Raw genomic sequence first — 18,178 nt, forward strand, 5'->3', positions numbered from 1 at the left:
ATGAAACCATAATTGTACCCGCTGGCCCGGATCGGCACGGAATGGATCAGTTAAGCAGAGAGAACGGTTTGGCTTGACGATAGAAAAGTGGCTTATGTCTGTCCTCTGCAGTATGCTAAGTTTGTATGTTTAATGTAGTCTGGCTCATATTTTTTGTTTTTACTTTTTGCAAGTTTGTTCATTGTTTTCGAGGATTAGGTCTTGTTATGAAACCTGCCCATATTTACTAACTAATTTTGTTAGCTTATACTAAGAAACAGACTTTTTTTTGTGCCAAAACACTGTAAACTTTGACCGGACACAACCTTCACACCAATAACAAAAGATGTGAGAAGCCTTAAAAAAAGTTAAGCCTGTTTAATTTGCACAATTATACGGTTAGTTTGAATTTGTTTTTTTATGTATTTAGCATTTTGTCTCCCTGTTGTCTGTGAGTCTCATAACAGTCTGCAACCCATTTTTGAGAAGCGAAATCACATTGCAGCTTTAGCAGTCTGTCTTAGCACCTCTCTCCCACATCAGAGGACAGTTGCACACAAGACGGATTAGGGTCAGATTGCCACCTGGTGGTTATGGAATGTAAGTGCATATATGGAAACGCTCCTCAGGGAGCATGATTTGCCATTCCGATCAGACTCAATTCAGCATTGATTAAAGCAGATGGAGTGAGCGGATTTCCAGCACAATGATCTCTGTATTAGTAGGTGTGTATCCATTTAAAAACATCTCTACATCGTGCGCTGCTCTGCTCCATGAAGCCGAAGTGTAATAGCTGGATTTGCCTGCCTCAGGCTGTTATTGTTGGAGCCATACAGTGATAACCATGGGCAGATCCACCACTGAAAGCACATTTGATTATGTACAAGGAGTAGAAGCTGACCAATTAAGTTATGCTGGAAAGTGTGATGATACTTTGTTTTTTAAGATTGCATGGTTACATTTACATCCATTGCTCTTTCATGAAAGAGCAAATGTGTGTAAACTGTTTCTGAAATCAACTCAATTCATTGCGACAGTTTACATAAGCAAGATTTACGAACAATTTGTCTTGTTTTTACTTTGCTCAGGTTGTTTGGCAGCAAAACTAGCAGTAAACCAAGTTCCCCTGGCACCCCTGACTCTGGTAAATGCCCATCGGCACTGGGCAGTCCTCATGGCACACTGGCGCGGCAGGCCAGCCTGGATTCACCCTCCTCAGGAACAGGTAGTCTGGGCAGCATGGGTGGGCAAAGCGGAGGCAGCAGCCCGTTGTACGGCAAAACGCCCGACCTGGGCACTGACTCCCCCGCCTCTAGTCCGGCGTCAGGCCTCTCTCTGCCCTCTAACACTCGGCCTTGGCCTCCGAACCTCAGCAGTTCCTCTGCTGGCAGTAAAGACACACTGAGCTGCCACAGTATGACCAGCTTACACACAAGCTCAGAGTCCATAGACCTGTCGCTCCCACATCACCATGGGCCAAAGGTCACCCGCACGGGCAGTGTCAAGTCCACCCTGTCTGAGGGGTAAGTGCAGATATCCAGATGGTATTAATTAGATGATAAGATGACAATGTATTGCTTATTACATGATATGTTTAATTAAATAATGGAGCATTAGTTTGTTGTTGAAATCTGTTTGTTGCGAATGTGATATGATCAAACTAGCTGTTTGTCGTAGATAACTCTCTTATTTTTCTTCTGTTTTAATAGCATGCCTCTTGACAGAAACACTCTCCCCAAAAAGGGATTAAGGTACTAATATAACCACCATCCATGTAATTGTCCTCACAAATATGTGTTTGTTTATGTTGTCACCTCCTTTAAAGTAACTAGCATTAATATTCTCATCAACTGCTTTTGAATTTGTGTCACTTACCCAGTACATGTGTACATCTATGTATTAGTGGTGTTTGCTCAAGCAAGCATTACTATTATTACTCATACTTAGAGTTAGCGATTGAAAACCCTAACCCTAAATATGAAACTTTGGCACATCATCCTGTACAGTTTGTGCTACAGGCATGAATGATTCCTTAAATCATGTGGCTTTTTGATGAGAGCTGTGCCAATTACATTTCGAAAACGAGTGAAACAATTCTGTAGACTTGCACTACCATTCAGCACGGATGCATTTAACTGATCAATCAGCAAATCAGCGTATGAGAATCTGAATGTGACACTGAAAACTGAAGTAATAGCTGCTAAAAATGCAGCTTTGCCATCACAGTAATCATCAATTACATTTGAAAATATTTTAAGATAGAAGACAATTATTGTAGAATACTTTAGCAACTGCATAGCAACACACAGACAACAATCCACAGCACTGGTAGTGTTGGCAAAATGCTTTACATATCCACAGTGGCTTGTCAAGCTGTGACTCACTGATTTTTTTAACACTCATTTATTAACACTTTTTAGCAAGAGACAACCACAGACACAGTAACAGTAACATGCTCTTAAGAAGCAATTAAATATTCACAGAGATAAGCACAGCATTTAAATGAAATCAGACTGTTGTGTCCAAACCACTATAAAAGAGCCATCAATCTGCAGTCCGGATGAAAGATAAGCTGTGGAAATGCTACATGCGTGTGTGACCTTCTATTTGCAGTTAAATCGCAATGTGAGCAAATCATTTAGGTCACAATATGGTATTTTAATTCTAAAGGCTCAGGTAGGCAGTGAGGTGTGCACTGAAGATAGTCCAGTCAGGAAGATCCACGTGATCTCCATTCGTTTTATGGAAACCGTCTTTGAAAACAATTACTAAGTCTGCCCACTGCCTGAAGCTATTACTGCAGAACAATGGATGTGAGACTGTGTGGGCAGTTATTATCTAGTTTTATTGTATAAATCATGTTAAGCCCTATCACAGCTGAAGATTTAGTGCTTTTAGTTTAATAGACTCAATAATTGGAACAGTTGCATTTATTTATAAAAAAATTTTTTAAAACACTGCATTTTGGGAAAATAAATCCTTGTGGAATAGCTAAAACTGTCTATTGGCCTCGAATCAGGTACCCTCCATCCTCCAGACAGACATCACATGAGGAAGGAAAGGAATGGTTGCGTTCTCACTCCACTGGAGGTCTGCAGGACACAGGAAGTCCACTTTCACCACCGGGCACAACCAGCACCAACGCTGGCAAATACCACTACTCAAACCTGCGTATGTCAACACATATCATATCTGATTTATACTTTACAGTAGAACACCTTCAATTTCTGGATTTCTCATTACACCATAAACAGATTTTGGGATAAATGATAATTTTGTGACATCATGACGTTTGTGTTGCAGTGAGTCCCACCAGTATGTCACAGTATAATCTTCCCAGCACCAGTATGAGCCGCTCCAACAGTATTCCAGCACAGGATTCATTCGAGCTGTACGGGGAGGGTCACACTTTGGGCGGCAGTGCCACCTCGCTGGAGGAACGGCCACGCGGGATGAGCCGGTCTGGTTCTTTCCGAGACAGCACCGATGAAGGTTGGCATTGAAGTGACTTCCTTTAGAAGAATTCATTTATTTATTTACATCCGTACCATTGATATGCCTTTTCTATATAGTTGTGCATGTACCTGTATTTACAGTATGCATGTCTGTTTGAAAACTTTTGGTTTCTTTTAGCATTAAAAACTGAAATATTTATATTGTTATGTTGCTCTGCTCTGTCTACAGTTCATGGCTCTTCTCTGTCTTTGGTCTCGAGCACATCATCTTTGTATTCTGCGGTGAGTGACGCAATTGTCTTCCTACAGAATCTTGTGATTGACTAATCAGTCAGATTTCAATTTTGCAAAAAAAGTAGCAAGTCTTGCACTCAGTATTGGTTTTCTTCATTTAAAAAGTTTTACAAAAATAAATGGATATATAAATGGAATAGCTGGGCTAAAGGCACATACTTTATTTTGATTATATTTATCTAACACAAAGTCAATTCTGTGCTAAGTTGATCTAATATAGTAATGTTTTTTTTTAAGTTATAGATTTATGTAGCAAATGCAGATCATTAAAATGACCAAATATATTTTGCGACAAAAGTATTATTAATGATTTATATTTCCATTCAAGTTGATTAAATCAACAGTTTTTCAAAAACTGAAGAATACAGTATGTTAAATATTGGTATTTGAGGGCTAATGGCACAATATTTAATGTGACAAATAACTGGCTGACTTTTACAATTGTTGACATGACATGGTTAGATTTAAAAGGTCAAAATAATTTATTAAGCTGTTTAATCCACCTTAGAGATAATCATCATATTTATAATGAAACCAACATGTTCCAACATTTTTGAGTTTTTACAGAGACTACAGTCTTCCACCAAAATAAAAGTTTAACTCTTGCAGGTGAAGAAATTTTGCTTTCTACTGTATTGTAACGTAAAATAATATACTTATTATTATAACTCTTAAAGTGTACCATATTTATGCATAAAACTTTAAAATGTCCCAGGACCCCCCTAGAGGGACCGCAAAGATATATTTTTTTCTGCAATCATACTACTGGAGTAGTGAATAACAGATTTTCCTTAACGTGTGCCTTTAGCCCGGTTGTACCCTATGAAGATAAAAACTCTGTTTGAGTGTATTTTTTTTCTTGATTTTATCGCATGCTATTATTTATTTTAACTAATTTGTGCTTTCATTTAGCCTGTAAACCTTTTAGTTTTATATTTGATATTTATTCATTTTTTCTCTATTTTAGAGCTGGGTTTCCTTTGAAAATATAATAGATACACATTATATTCCTTGCCTGAGTCTCACTTTCTATATTAAAAGTCATTTTTAGATCATAGTAAATTCATTAGTATTAACTGCTAGTCTCTGAATATCTGTAACATCATACATGCTGTTTCCATTTGCCTGAGCTTGACAAACTAATAACTTTAAAGAGTAATTTCTATGAGAAGTCGTCAAAGTTGACCGAGGCTATAAATGAAGACTAATGACGAGATTTAGAGAGGTAGTAGACCCATCTCAGAGGCTCATGGTGGCTCAGTATTGTGACTTTGCCACTATTTGAACACACATTTTCTCACTTTCAGGTGCTGGCCTTTTTAGACAAGGTAATAATTTGTCATACAGAAAAGTCTGCTTGTATTCACTTCATATTTTTTGTTAAATGCAAACCCTAACAGTCTAACGTTTTGCTTCAAATCAGCTGCTACTAACGGGTAACCATAAATCTGATCCAAATGGCAAAATTCTGATCATTGGTTAATTTGTATGGCTTTGTGATTTACCTTTAAGTGTTTGCAAAGAGCTGGTGTGGATTTTGGCTTCTTAATTCTTTCTTCTTATTGGATATAATAGGAAACACTGATTGTAGATTTTTATGAATGCAAAAAAAAAGACTATTGGGATGTTGGTAATATTGTATTTGGGTTATTTTCGTGTCCTTTAACTGTTGTTTTCTCCCACAGACGGAGGAGAAGGCCCACTCTGAGGTAAGAATATACTGTTTCCTAGTTATATTTGTGATTTTGGTAATATGTAAAAGCAATAAAAGGTCAAACAGTGATGCACTTTCACAAAGTCCAAAATCAGTTGGGTCTTTAAATCGGACAACCACACCAATACATTTACCAACAACACATATTAAAAAAATGGAAATGTAATGCTATGTTGCATTATTTTATGAGACACTCTTATGGTATCAATATCTGTAATTCACTTGTATTCACTGGCTCACATACAGTCATGGACAAACATCTTTAAGAACTCACATCCATAATTTCCCAGGTTTGGTTTTATTTGGACTCTTGTTCGTTTGATCACTGATTTTCCTTTTATTTCACTTTATTTTGTGTTCGTATGCCATTAATATTCTCTCTCCTGTTGTCATATTTGTCCAAGACTGCAGACTTCTATATGATGTGTCGTGTAATGTTCACTTTTCGTGTAACTACTTAAAATGAATGTATTCCTGTCTCATGGTTATGGCTGCATTTTGTACAAACTTGCAACATTGAGTTAATTGTACTTTTCTTTTCCTCAATCAAGGGCCAAACAGTCCAAAATACAACGGTAATTTCCCATTTTACATACACTCTCTTCTGGTATAATACAAGAGAAAGCACTTCAAAGTCTTCCATGCCAGAGTGCTTACCTGAGGCCACTGATTGATATCTAGGTTCTTTTGTTAAAAAGAAAATGAAAGCAGTTTATTCTCCATTGTTTGAGTGCACAGCTCATTGAGGTTTGTAATGAGAAACCACTTTTTTCCCCACAGCAAATCAGAAAACTGCGAAGAGAGCTGGACGCTTCTCAGGAGAAAGTGGCAACCCTGACCTCTCAGCTGGCGGCCAACGTGAGTTAGATGCTAAAACAAAGAAAGGCATCAAAATACCTCTCATCTAGTGTTTTAAATTTAGTACACATAATAATGCCTGTGCTGCAGTAAAATGAAGAGGAATTCCAAGGTCCAAGAAGATTTAATAATCTTTATTATGAAATAATACATTTTATAATATAATATAACATAAAATATAATAATTATGATTTTATCATATTAAAATGATATAAGAAAAACTTTTAAACTGCACAGTAGTGGCTTCTAAAATATAAACTGTTAACAGTCAGCATGTTTGAGAAATTGCATTGAAAGCATCTCAAAATCCCAGATTCTGAGGTGTATTCTGTGATATTCTGAGGAGAAGTTTTAGTTTGTGTCCCTGCTTTGTCAAACTAGGGCACGTTGTTTCACAGTGTCACAATAGATTTCTGTGTGAAGGCACTGCAGGAAGAGAGCAGAGTTTGGACCGGGCTGAGCTCTTTTTTACTTTCCTGTCCCAGGAGTGATGAGGGCAGGTGTGATGAAGGGCTTTGCTCTCTGACAGTTTAGTGAGAAGTGTGACAGAGCATGAGACAGATCCTGTCTCTTCACTCGACCTCCTCTGTGATTTGTGTTTGACAGGATTCGTGTATGGGAGAACGCCTGCGAACTAAATCTATTCAAGTCGTACAATACTTGAGTAGATTGAAATGTCTGCTCTCCAGCTGGGTGTTTTTAAACTTCTCAGTGTCAGAACAACTTTTGAAAGTTGGTGTTCATTATTCAGGGATGAAAGAGAGCATCTTTGTTTCTGTTGAACACTGATGCCCCACAGCAAGATTAAATTGTACTTCCTGAAATGTGTCCTGATATCTGGACCCAAAAATGATGTGGACACACAAATGTCTGAATCCTATTATAGTAGTTATCAAAGCAGTATCACAATGTCAAACCAAGTGGCATTTATTTTAAAATTAGCACAAGCATTTAAATTTAAAAAAAATTGACACCAGTCTGAACTTATAATTACAATCAGAAAGTCTATCATTTTCATTTAAGTGTAGGTTAAATATCCCAATTAGGGTATGAACCCTCAAAGTTTCTAATGTTCTTCCATTCAAAACTTCCTGCCCACCCATTGGTTAATCCTTCAGTATCATGTGCATTTGTATTAGAGAGTCTGTGTAGTTTTGTATTAGGGTGTGAGAGAGCTTAAGGATGGCTGTGGCTAACAGGGGTACTGCTTTAGCTAGTTCACTGATTTGGCCTCAACTGAACCGGTATCCTAATCCGGGTAAAGAAAGGTCAAAGAGACAAGACCATTTTGCTCAGATATTGTCATTACAGCAGCAAAACATCTGGATTTCATCACAACCACACCAGGTAAGGTGATAACACGAGATGTAGCTTTATATATGTGGTTGCTTTATGTTGCTTAAACAAGCTAATATGTGGCTTTCATTTGTATGCATATCATAGTTTAAAATAAGTTGAATGTCAAAATGTCCACCTTGAGGTTTTATAGGTGAGAGTTTGCTTGGTGGAATTCATGTGTCAGGCTCCTTTGTGTAAGATTTGTGGAAATGCTGCCTGTTTCAGGTGTGCTTGACTGGGCTGAGGGACTCAGTGTGGACAGATCAGATTGTTGAAGGAATATAAATGGATGGACAAACAGGTCAGGGCAGGGCATGTCGTAAAAGTGTGTTTATAGAGGCACTCTCCCATTAGAGTCACTCAAGCATTTGGCATTGTGCCTCTCAGTATTCGCTTGGCTTCACTTCCTGGCTGGCATTTTAAATAGTATATACCAAGAATACACCTCTTGTATAAAACACAGTGATATTTAACTTAAAATATTAGAATTTAAAATGTAAAAGTTTTTATTTTATTTATAACTATGGGACTACAGCTATCTAGCTTAGATCCCTAAACGGGTTGTTGGTCAGTTACAAATGATGTCCACAAATAATCTATTAGAACAGTTTCAGTCTGGATTTAGATCAGGGCACTGCACCGAGACCGCTCTTGTCTGGGTCACAAATTAATTTCTCCCTGACACGGGTTCTTGTAGCATTTTAGTTTTGTTTGACATCAGTGCTGCTTTTGACACAGTATGACATACCATCCTTCTTGAAAGGATGTGTGGGTGGTTAGGCATCTCTGGTGATGTGTTTGAGTGGTTAAAATCTTATTTCACTGATCGTTTCCAGTATGTATGTTTGGTGAAAAAAAAATCCAGACCAACTTTAATTCATCAGGGTGTCCCTCAGGGGTCTGTGTTGGGGCCCATGCATTCTATCATCTTATCTATTACCAGTGTGGATGCAAGACAACTTTCTTGGTGGTATGCCAACGCTCTGCATAAATGGAATAATTTCAATTTGTTAACTGATTGCCGTTCAGTATCTCTATTGCTTCAAGTGTGCAACCTTGGTGGTGTGTTTTTTTTTTTCTTTCTTTTTTTTTTCTTCTTTTTTTTTGATGTGCAGTTCACATTCGATGCCCATTTTAAAATGGTCTCGAAAACTGCTTTTTTTTTTACAACTCAGAAATATTGCCAGACTTCTGCCTTCTCTTTCCTTCCCTGATGCGGAAAGGATTCATCATGCCTTTGATTTGTCTAGGCTTGATTATTGTAATGCACTTTATTCTGGTCTCCCTGATAAATCTATTAAGAAACTGCAATATATTCAGAATTCAGCCACCCAGCTCCTGACTTATACAACTTTTCGCCAGCATGTTTTCCCTGTACTTTATAAATTACATTGGCTTCCCATACAGGCACGCATCAATTTTAACCTTGTCACACCAAATGAGTCATTTATATTGCCAAAATATGTTTTGGATGTATTAAATATATTTTGGATGCACTTACGTTCTTTGCTATCGTAACTTTGTTGTGTGAATATATATTCATTCACATACTTCAGAAGTCTTTTCAGAGTAGCTGAGGTCAGGAGAGACGGCTCTTCCACCAAAGCCCTGGGCCTTATGTTCAGACAAGCCTTAGACATTGTGTTTCCTTTGAACTCCATCTCAGTTGCTTAAACCTGAAACATGCTTCAAAGCCCTTGGTGACTGTTGAGGAGTTCACAGCACTGTTTAGCTTGCCTGTGCAGTATAGATCAGAGTTTCCCAGGAGAAATCCTCCAGAGGCTCAGACTGGGTGGATACAAAGATAGTTTTACAAATGATAGTTTTTCCTGCTCAGATGCCCAGAGTGTGCTGCAAGTTTTTATGCTCAGAAGGATAAACTTAATAGATCTGAAAATCTATACTGTGGGTCTCACCGTGTACTTATATTTGTTTTACACAAACTGCATTCACATTATTGGCTTCATCGGTTTGTGTTGCCGGAAGCAAAGCAGGTTTTGTGTTGTATGAAAGGACGCATTAAATTGATCAAAAGTGACAGTAAAGACGTTTGTGATGTCACAAAAGATTTCCATTTCAAATAAATGATGCTCTTTTGAACCTTCTATTTATCAAAAAATACAAAAAAAATTATGACATTTAACCGAAAATATCAAGCAGCACAACAGATTTTAACATTGATAATAATAAGAACATTTTCTTGAGCATCAAATAAGCATATTAGAATGATTTCTGAAGGATCATGTGACACTGAAGACTGGAGTAATGATGCTGAAAATTCAGCTTTTTTACATCACAAGAATAAATTATATTTTTATTACAAAAGAAAACTGTCATTTAATATTCTTTACCATATTTGATCAATTAAATGCAGCCTTGGTGAATATAAAATAATATATTTTTTAAACACATTAACAAATCTTATTGACCCCCAAATTTTGAAAGTTAGCATACATACTATTAGCATATCCATGTACCTCTAGATGTTTAGCGACTGAACTTTGATAGCATTGAACCCAGAGAAGTTTAATTTTGCGATTCTTTCTCAATTACCCTGTGGATTTGGTAAAGTATCTTTTTAGAACCCTGTGTTGAAATCTGCGTGTGTGTGTGTGTGTGTTTTGACAGGCACACCTGGTGGCTGCGTTTGAGAAGAGTCTGACGAACATGACCTGTCGCCTGCAGAGTCTAACAATGACAGCGGAGCAAAAGGTAGGAAAGGACATACACACACAAATGTGAACAATAACTTAAATATTTGAATGTTTTCCGTGTTTGTTGAGACTTAATAGCACATATTCTACCAATTAAGAGATATTTGTACCGTTTTCGAGGGGGGACTAAGCAGTCTAAGCAGTTCCACCCATCAATAAAACCATCCAGTCATCATGTAAATGTAACCTTCAGGTTAAAATGTGAAACTGCTTCCTTAACTTGCACAAAGCACAATCCTCGACTTAATGAGTTCCTGCCTCTGGTAATCCCTCTTGAATAAACCATCAGAGATTACAAAAAGACGTCTTTGTTAAGATGGGACAATTTCAATTAAAGCTGAAACCCTATCGTAAGCACTAGAATCTTGAGCTCTGGATCGACAGAGAGACCGTATTGTGATGGAATAGGGGGATGCTCGGTTCCTCGGATCAGCGGGGCGCTTATCTCCACATGTGCTTTTTTGGCAGGAAACATCTGATAGAGGAATGAGACAGCTGGTGGTACGAGAGGGAGTTTGTGCTTTGCCTACAAAAGAGTTTGTGTAGGGTTAAAAACCGAAAGTGCCATGTGGCTCACTTCCTTTCTAGCGATTCAGAAGTAATGCTGATTCGATATTTTAATTAGCAATGCTTGCTAGCATCACAATTATTGGGGGGAGGTGTGCTTTTACTTTTCTAAGCGATATGGGGAAGTCTGTTGTGTTTATATTCAATGTAACTGTGTGTGTTGTAGGAGTCAGAGCTGGCGGAGTTGAGAGAGACCATTGAAGCATTGAAAACTCAGAACACAGATGCTCAGACGGCCATTCAAGTGGCCCTCAACGGCCCTGATCACCTTCATAAAGGTGCTGCTTGTGTAGCTACTTCAAAATCTTTCTGTTTCACAATTATTAAAGGAACATTTCAGGTTTTATGTTAAGGTGCAGTCACCATCCATTCATTTTAGTAAGAATCCTTGCATAGTGAGTGCAAAAGATTCCCCCACGCTGATTTCACAATGAAATCAAGTTGGTCACACAGCAAATTCGATGTGTTGACTAACAAAACACTACTTGGTTTGAAAGTGACTTCTATGTGAGCTGTGCATCATACCTTACACTATTGATGATAAACAATGAATCTTTTTTTGGCCACTAAATTTCACAGCAATTTTAGCTAACGTGACAGCACATTTTAAACTCAATCGACAGCACTTGTGGTATAATCGATTACCGCAAAATTGAATTTCAACTTGTCCCTTCTTTTGTTTTTCTTTTTTTAAAACATGATTTAAGTTTGGGGAAAAAACAACACTTACTAACATTTTATGTGTAAAGGTATATGCCGTTTTACTTAATTCCCATGACGTCGTAACTCCCAAAGCCCTAAAACAACCATAAAAATAACAATTGAAACAACTAAATAATAAATAGATTTCAGTTTTAACAGAAGAATGTAAGTGCTTTTGTAAAATGTTCTGTTTTTAAAATAGGCCCTATTCACTTCCATTGTAAGTTCCACTGTAACTCACGGATGTTTGTTATGTAATGATGACTTTGTGTGTGTGTGTCTGTGTGTGTGGCAGACCTGAGGATCCGTCGACAGCACTCGTCAGAAAGTATGTCCAGTATTAACAGTGCAGCCAGCCATTCCAGTATGGGTAGCGCTAAAGACGCAGACGACAAGAAGAAAAAGAAGAAAAGCTGGGTGAGTCATTGCACAAGGCTTCAGCATCACAGGCTTGTCCGCTTGTAGAATGATGACTACAGCTGTGATGAAAGACAAAAAGTAGAAGAAAAGAAGAAGAAAACAGTTAGAGCAAGGAGTATATATATATATATATTATGAAATATATGAATCACTGCATTAGATGACAAAATATAAAAAATTGACAACTGTAGTCAATGTTTAAAGAGCTTATAAAGCCGAGAACAGTTTGTAATCTTGCCGTACCAAACCAAGCTCAAGTGGAAATATACCCGGACCCCTTCCTTACCGTTCTTAGAACTGACGGTTGCATAAATGGCTTCATCTTACAGTTTTATGTTTAGTATATTACAAATTCATTATATTTGACATTTGCATTTGGTTGATGCTTTTATTCAAAGCGACAATGTAATGAACATTTTCCTATCTACATATTTACATTTTATTAGTTTTTGCTTTCCCTGGGAATCATGACCTTTGCATTCTTAGAATATACTGTAGATATTACTGCCTTTTCCATATTTAGCAACTGTGAAACATCGACTAGCATTGTAAGAGGAAAGAAAGGTGTGTCTTTATTGTATTCTATGCTGCTTTTTTCAAATTCTTCTATGATTAAGTGTTTTTCAGTTAGTCATCATTCTAGTAGTGGCATCCTCTCGAACTAGGTTTCTACTTTGGGAACATCAAGAACACGTAGCACAAACATTTCTGTCATTTCACCCCCTTCCGGCTGTCTCGCCCTCTTTCACGCCCTCTCTCACACTTTCTCTGTCTTTCACTTCCTCACCACACCACCAGGGAAAGGATAGAGAACACAAGGTGACTATAACACCCCCTCAAACTCTCCTGCATGCCTGTATGGGGGATCCAACATGCCTGTCCCATTTTTTCCCCCTCAGTGGCCCTTCAAACCCCTAAACTTCCCCACCCTTCAGTTCTTGCCCTTTAAAAAACATATCTTTATATCTTCTTTGAGGAATGCTCTAATTAAGAACATCTTCTCGCTCAGGTTGCAGTCATTACCGGTGATATATTTATGTTATTAAGATGCAGTTTTGCATGTTTTACTCCTAGTCAGCTGTTCTAGTTCACTCGCAGCTATTTCGTAGTTTTATTATCTCCTAGCGCTTGCTGGCCGTTGTTTATTCTCATTTAGGGTGTACATTAAGTCAAGAGCACTTGAGGTAAACCGCTGTTTGAGAAATAACATTGGCATCGTGTGCAGCAGTTATGGAAACTTTTCCTCGAGCTGCCCTGGACTCTTGTAATGAGAGCAGAGCTCAAACCGAGCTCATAAATACCAATCACCTCTTTATTTATGCGCCTATTACTTATTCATCAACACAATTTGAGGCCGTGTGGTCTCTGGATTCAGACAGTCTGGAAACGCTGCTCAAAGAGGAAAGACAAAAGCAAACTAAAAAGAAAACGGGTGAGATGAGGGTTGCAAAATAATACATTTATAGCAGGGCTCAACAATAAGGATGTATTGTGAGAGAGAGTTGCGGGACAGTTTTGTTTTGCCTTCCATTAAATATAACTTAATACACATATATATTCAGTATATGTGTGTATATATATACACAGTATTAGTACTGTCAACGTTAATGCATGCGATTTATTTTTGTCCAGTTTAACTCGTTAAAATATTTAACGCAATTAATGCAGCATCCGTATTTTCTGCCATCCTTTGGCTAGCGTAACATTATATGATGCTCTTATTCATGCAAATGCTTTTAAACCATTCAACCGTGTCAAGACAAAGGAGAACTGTGTGTTGTTTCTACATTCATTTTGAGATTAACTGTGAAATTATTACATTATAAAATATATTAAAACGCATAAAAACTTGTTTTTAACTGCAATTAACCATGATTAATCACAGAATGTGTGATTAATCTAGCTATTTTTTAATCAATTGACAGCACTCGTCAATCGCATAAAAGTATTTAAAATATATATTTTTTTAAAATATGCTTGTTGTGAGTAGCTGAACAAGTGCAAATAGTACCAGGTCAGAAAAACATGTCCTTATTGTTGAGTGCACTGATGACAAAGGAAGTTGAGGAAATGTGGAATGAACTAGTTCCATGCTGACAGACACAGCCTCCATTCAGATCTAATCTAATCAAATGAACAATGAATAAATGATGCTGCTGTTCCTGAACATTCTGGTCCAGCAGTGAACGTTTCAGTCAATAGTAACAGTGAGTGTGTTTTATCCATAGGTGGCTGATTCCATCCCCGCCCAGGTTAGTGTTTTCACGTTCCACATCACTGCGGCCATTTGCCTCTGATAACCTCAAACACCCCCCCCCCCCCCCCCCCCCCCACACACACACACACACACAGACACACCACCTGCCCCCCCCTACAAATCATAGGTGTTTCCATAGAAATATGTCCCACTGACAAGCAGGCTGGTATTTACCCTCTCAAAATGTTACATTACCCTTCATCATAAGCTGACTAAAAATAACCATGTGATGTTTACCAGACTATTGTCTAATCTAATGATGTGTTAAGCATTATATAATGCTAGAATATTTGTTGAATGAATGTTTCAAGCTACATTCAGAAAATGTGGCATGCATTTGGTTAGCATAGAAGACAATTTGTGGGTTTTTTCTTACAGTTGCGGAGCTCCTTTAAGCAGGCCTTCAGCAAGAAAAAGACCAGCAAGACCCAATCATCTCACGATGAGTTTGAAGAGATGACTGACTCATCCCTTCCGTCTTCACCCAAACTACAACACACCAACAGACAGACCAGCACCATCCAACCACTGCTCTCATCACCGTCCACCACAGAGTGAGTACAGACACACATACAGTACATGCATATACACCTCTATGAAATACCGTAGATGCTTAAACATGCACATATTTGTTATGTTTTAATGTAATTTGTTTCTATGTCAGTTACTCTCTTGCATATAATGGGCCATAACACACTCAACACATTTATCACCAGTAACTTCCACTTGTGTTTCAGTGATTTTATTGCTTGTTTTGTTGATTTTTTTTTTTTTTTTTTGCTCTCTTTCTTTCTTTTTTTTGTGATAATCTTACTTATATTTTATCCTTTCCCTTAATCATATCTGTATTCTATCCTTGTTCCTCAATTTCATGTGTCTTCAGAAAGTGTTTTTGTGATAGCAAGTCCTCCCCCATTTGGATGCCAAAGAAAAAGTCAAACGGTCATGTGGTCTACAAGCACAGATCTCGGTAACGGGCACTGTGTGGCATGCTGGGAAGGGTTGAGAGTGTGCAGTGACTAAAATCATTACAAAAGACCCCTTCCCCTATATTTCAGTTGCAAAACATTTAATTTGAGACTTTTCTGACAAAAATATATTGAAATTAAATTTGTAATGGGAGATGTATTTAAAAAAAAAAAAATTTTTATTATTATTTTTTTAATGGAGATTTTTGTAAAAACAAATAAAATAAACAAAGATTTCAATATATGCTAACAAAAAAAAGTCAAACTCGTCTATAATCGTTTAGGAATCAAATAGTTTTTTTAAATTAAAATATTACTTATTATATGTTGCTTTAACTTCAATAATTTGCCTGTGCTTAACGGCCCTTTCACACCAAGGATAATACACTATAATGATAATGATAATGATAATTTACAACATAGAGGAACGATATTGTTGGAATCACTTCCATAACAATTTTTTAAAGCTTATGAATGATAAAAACAATGACAGCTAAGATGACCTAACTGCAGTGAGCTTGTCATAAACCGAACGATATTGTGCATTGGTTTGGACGCAAGTGAAGTTATCATTATATCATTATCGTTCTTGGTTTGAACAAGCCTTAATAATGGATATGATGGATTCCCACTTCCTGTTTGTGTTGATCATGAGATCTCTAATGCCGCATTCCATTCAGTTCGAAATGTTGAAATTTCCTACTTAGAATTATTCTACACAATAGAGTTTCACTAAAAGTCTGACTTCTTACCATGCATAAATTCACAACTCCAGTTTCACCAAGATGTGGAGAAGTATGTCACAGTTCATGATGAACACTTATAAACAATAGAATGCTACAAGAACAAATATCTCACATCCAACTTTGAATGGAATGCAGCAAACGCTCCTCACAAATATAAAACACAAAGCCCAGTGTGTGAATTTATGTGCATCAAAGTGTTTGTGCATATCAATTTTCTGACCACATCTAATTCTCCAGGAGTTTGTTGTGCATTAAACCCGCCTGTGTTTTGTAGCTCTCTGTGATGTGTAACAGTGTTGTGACCCACCTCCTCCCTGTACGGTGTGTGTTTGTGCAGACTGTGTGAATGTACAGAGGCCGAGGCCGAGATTATCCTGCAGCTGAAGAACGAACTGAGAGAGAAGGAGCTGAAGCTGACTGATATCAGACTGGAGGCGTTAAGCTCCGCCCACCACCTTGATCAGATACGAGAAGCCATGAATCGCATGCAGGTACACACACACACACACACACGCACACGTATACATACTGACTCACTCTGGGCCCTGCAACATTTTATCAGTGTCTTGTGAATTCTAATCCAGTGTTTTAGCGCAATTCAGTGATCTATGTATCTATGTATATGTGTCATATTAAAATGTCATTTATTCTTGTGATGGCAAAACTGAATGTTTAGCAGCAATTACTCTAGTCTTCAGTGTCACATGATCCTTCAGAAATTATCCTAATATGCTGATTTGGTGCTCAAGAAACATTTTATCAATCATTTTTTCAACTATCAATGTTGAAAACAGTTGTGCTGTATATCCTAAACTTTTGAACAATAGTGTAGACAAATTAAAAGGTTATAAATATATAATATATATTATAGTAAAGTAGTCTATTAGGACCCACACAGAACACATGTCAGAAGTTTGAAGAATCCCACAAACTCCAGAGAGAGTTGATTTGTTTAAGGGACTGTTTGCCAGCAAACACTTATGCTGCATAAAACATTTGGACTGAATCATTTAAAGTCTGAAACAAGGTGATTTAATGACTAAGATCAAAGTAACTTATGATAAAAGGGCCAAATTGCTCTAATTCCAAGATAAAACAACCAGACTGTGTTGTTCATACTCTTGAAGTATCTGTCTGAGCTTTTCCTTAGCACTGGTTTGCTGAGCCTGGCACACAAGTCTAATCTAAAGATTAACGAAATCTTTAAACTACCGGTAACTTCTCACAGTCATTAAAAGCCTTAGAAACAGTTTAGAAACGTAGACAACAAAGAGCAAGACTTAATCTTCTTAGTATGGTCACAAAAGTGTATTTGAGTTTTCAGTGTGTGGGAAAGTTCCTTTTTTCTAGTCACGTGTGTTGACTGCATATAAATGTCTGTTCAGTTAGGGAAATGTAGTTTTTATTGTAGCTATCATTGTAGTTTTGACATGACCTGTTTTTTTATGTGCAGAATGAGATTGAGCTGCTGAAGGCTGAGAACGACAGACTCAAGTCCAGTGGCAACACCACACCTGCTGCCACACCTGCTAAAACAGCCCGTCCACCTTCAGAAACCTCCAGCACGTCCTCCTCGTCCTCACGCCAATCTCTGGGGCTGTCGCTGAACAACCTCAACATCACAGACACCATTATGTCAGGTCAGACTTTGCTTCATAATTTGAATGTGGAGTTATTTGGGTCTAACAATGGTTATTTCCAGTATGCACCATCAAAATGTTGATTTAGCCATTCTTACCTTGTTTTTGGGGATTGTAAAAAGTCTTTGGATCTTCTTCAGATGTAAATATCTTATACAATTAGCTAGAATGACAATATGATGACTATGTATTACATAAATGTGTTTGATTGCTGTACTCAACTCTGTTATAATTGTGGTGTGGACTATTGTCTTAGAGTTTCAGGGCCCTATTTTAACGATCTAATAGCATGGTCTAAATTGTCCACTTTTGCTAGTTTAACGACGGGAAAAATGGTTGGCGCGTGCGGTGCTTAGTCTAAAAGGGTTGTCCCTATTCTCTTAATGAGTAATGGGTGTGTTTTGGGCGTATCATGAAATAAACCAACCAGGATCTCCCATTCCCTTTAAAAACCAGTTGTGCTCGTGCCTTGGCGGATTGCTATTTATATGACGGAATTTGCAAGCGGAAAGACTCTCCAGAGCGC

The 18,178-nt window shown here is 37.6% G+C and overlaps 1 protein-coding gene across 8 annotated transcripts in view; it reads left to right on the forward strand.

The window, feature by feature from the left end:
- Window positions 1-18,178, forward strand: part of nav3 (neuron navigator 3) — a 160,140-nt gene that overhangs the window by 131,441 nt on the left and 10,521 nt on the right. For 2 of the 8 annotated variants that reach the window (XM_079622177.1, XM_079622184.1), the window contains 17 exons: window positions 1,068-1,502; window positions 1,689-1,730; window positions 2,999-3,150; window positions 3,283-3,471; window positions 3,664-3,716; window positions 5,036-5,056; window positions 5,414-5,437; window positions 5,994-6,017; window positions 6,223-6,300; window positions 10,267-10,350; window positions 11,086-11,197; window positions 11,917-12,038; window positions 14,270-14,293; window positions 14,677-14,852; window positions 15,182-15,268; window positions 16,350-16,503; window positions 17,466-17,652. In XM_079622177.1, the coding sequence (XP_079478303.1) occupies window positions 1,068-1,502; window positions 1,689-1,730; window positions 2,999-3,150; window positions 3,283-3,471; window positions 3,664-3,716; window positions 5,036-5,056; window positions 5,414-5,437; window positions 5,994-6,017; window positions 6,223-6,300; window positions 10,267-10,350; window positions 11,086-11,197; window positions 11,917-12,038; window positions 14,270-14,293; window positions 14,677-14,852; window positions 15,182-15,268; window positions 16,350-16,503; window positions 17,466-17,652 (1,964 nt within the window). The remainder of the gene's footprint in view (window positions 1-1,067; window positions 1,503-1,688; window positions 1,731-2,998; window positions 3,151-3,282; window positions 3,472-3,663; window positions 3,717-5,035; window positions 5,057-5,413; window positions 5,438-5,993; window positions 6,018-6,222; window positions 6,301-10,266; window positions 10,351-11,085; window positions 11,198-11,916; window positions 12,039-14,269; window positions 14,294-14,676; window positions 14,853-15,181; window positions 15,269-16,349; window positions 16,504-17,465; window positions 17,653-18,178) is intronic. The other 6 variants (XM_079622181.1, XM_079622179.1, XM_079622178.1 and 3 more) reach the window with 6 other exon arrangements.

This window comes from Phoxinus phoxinus (genome assembly GCF_949152265.1).
Source record: "Phoxinus phoxinus genome assembly, chromosome: 9".
Classification (NCBI taxonomy): Eukaryota; Metazoa; Chordata; class Actinopteri; order Cypriniformes; family Leuciscidae; genus Phoxinus; species Phoxinus phoxinus.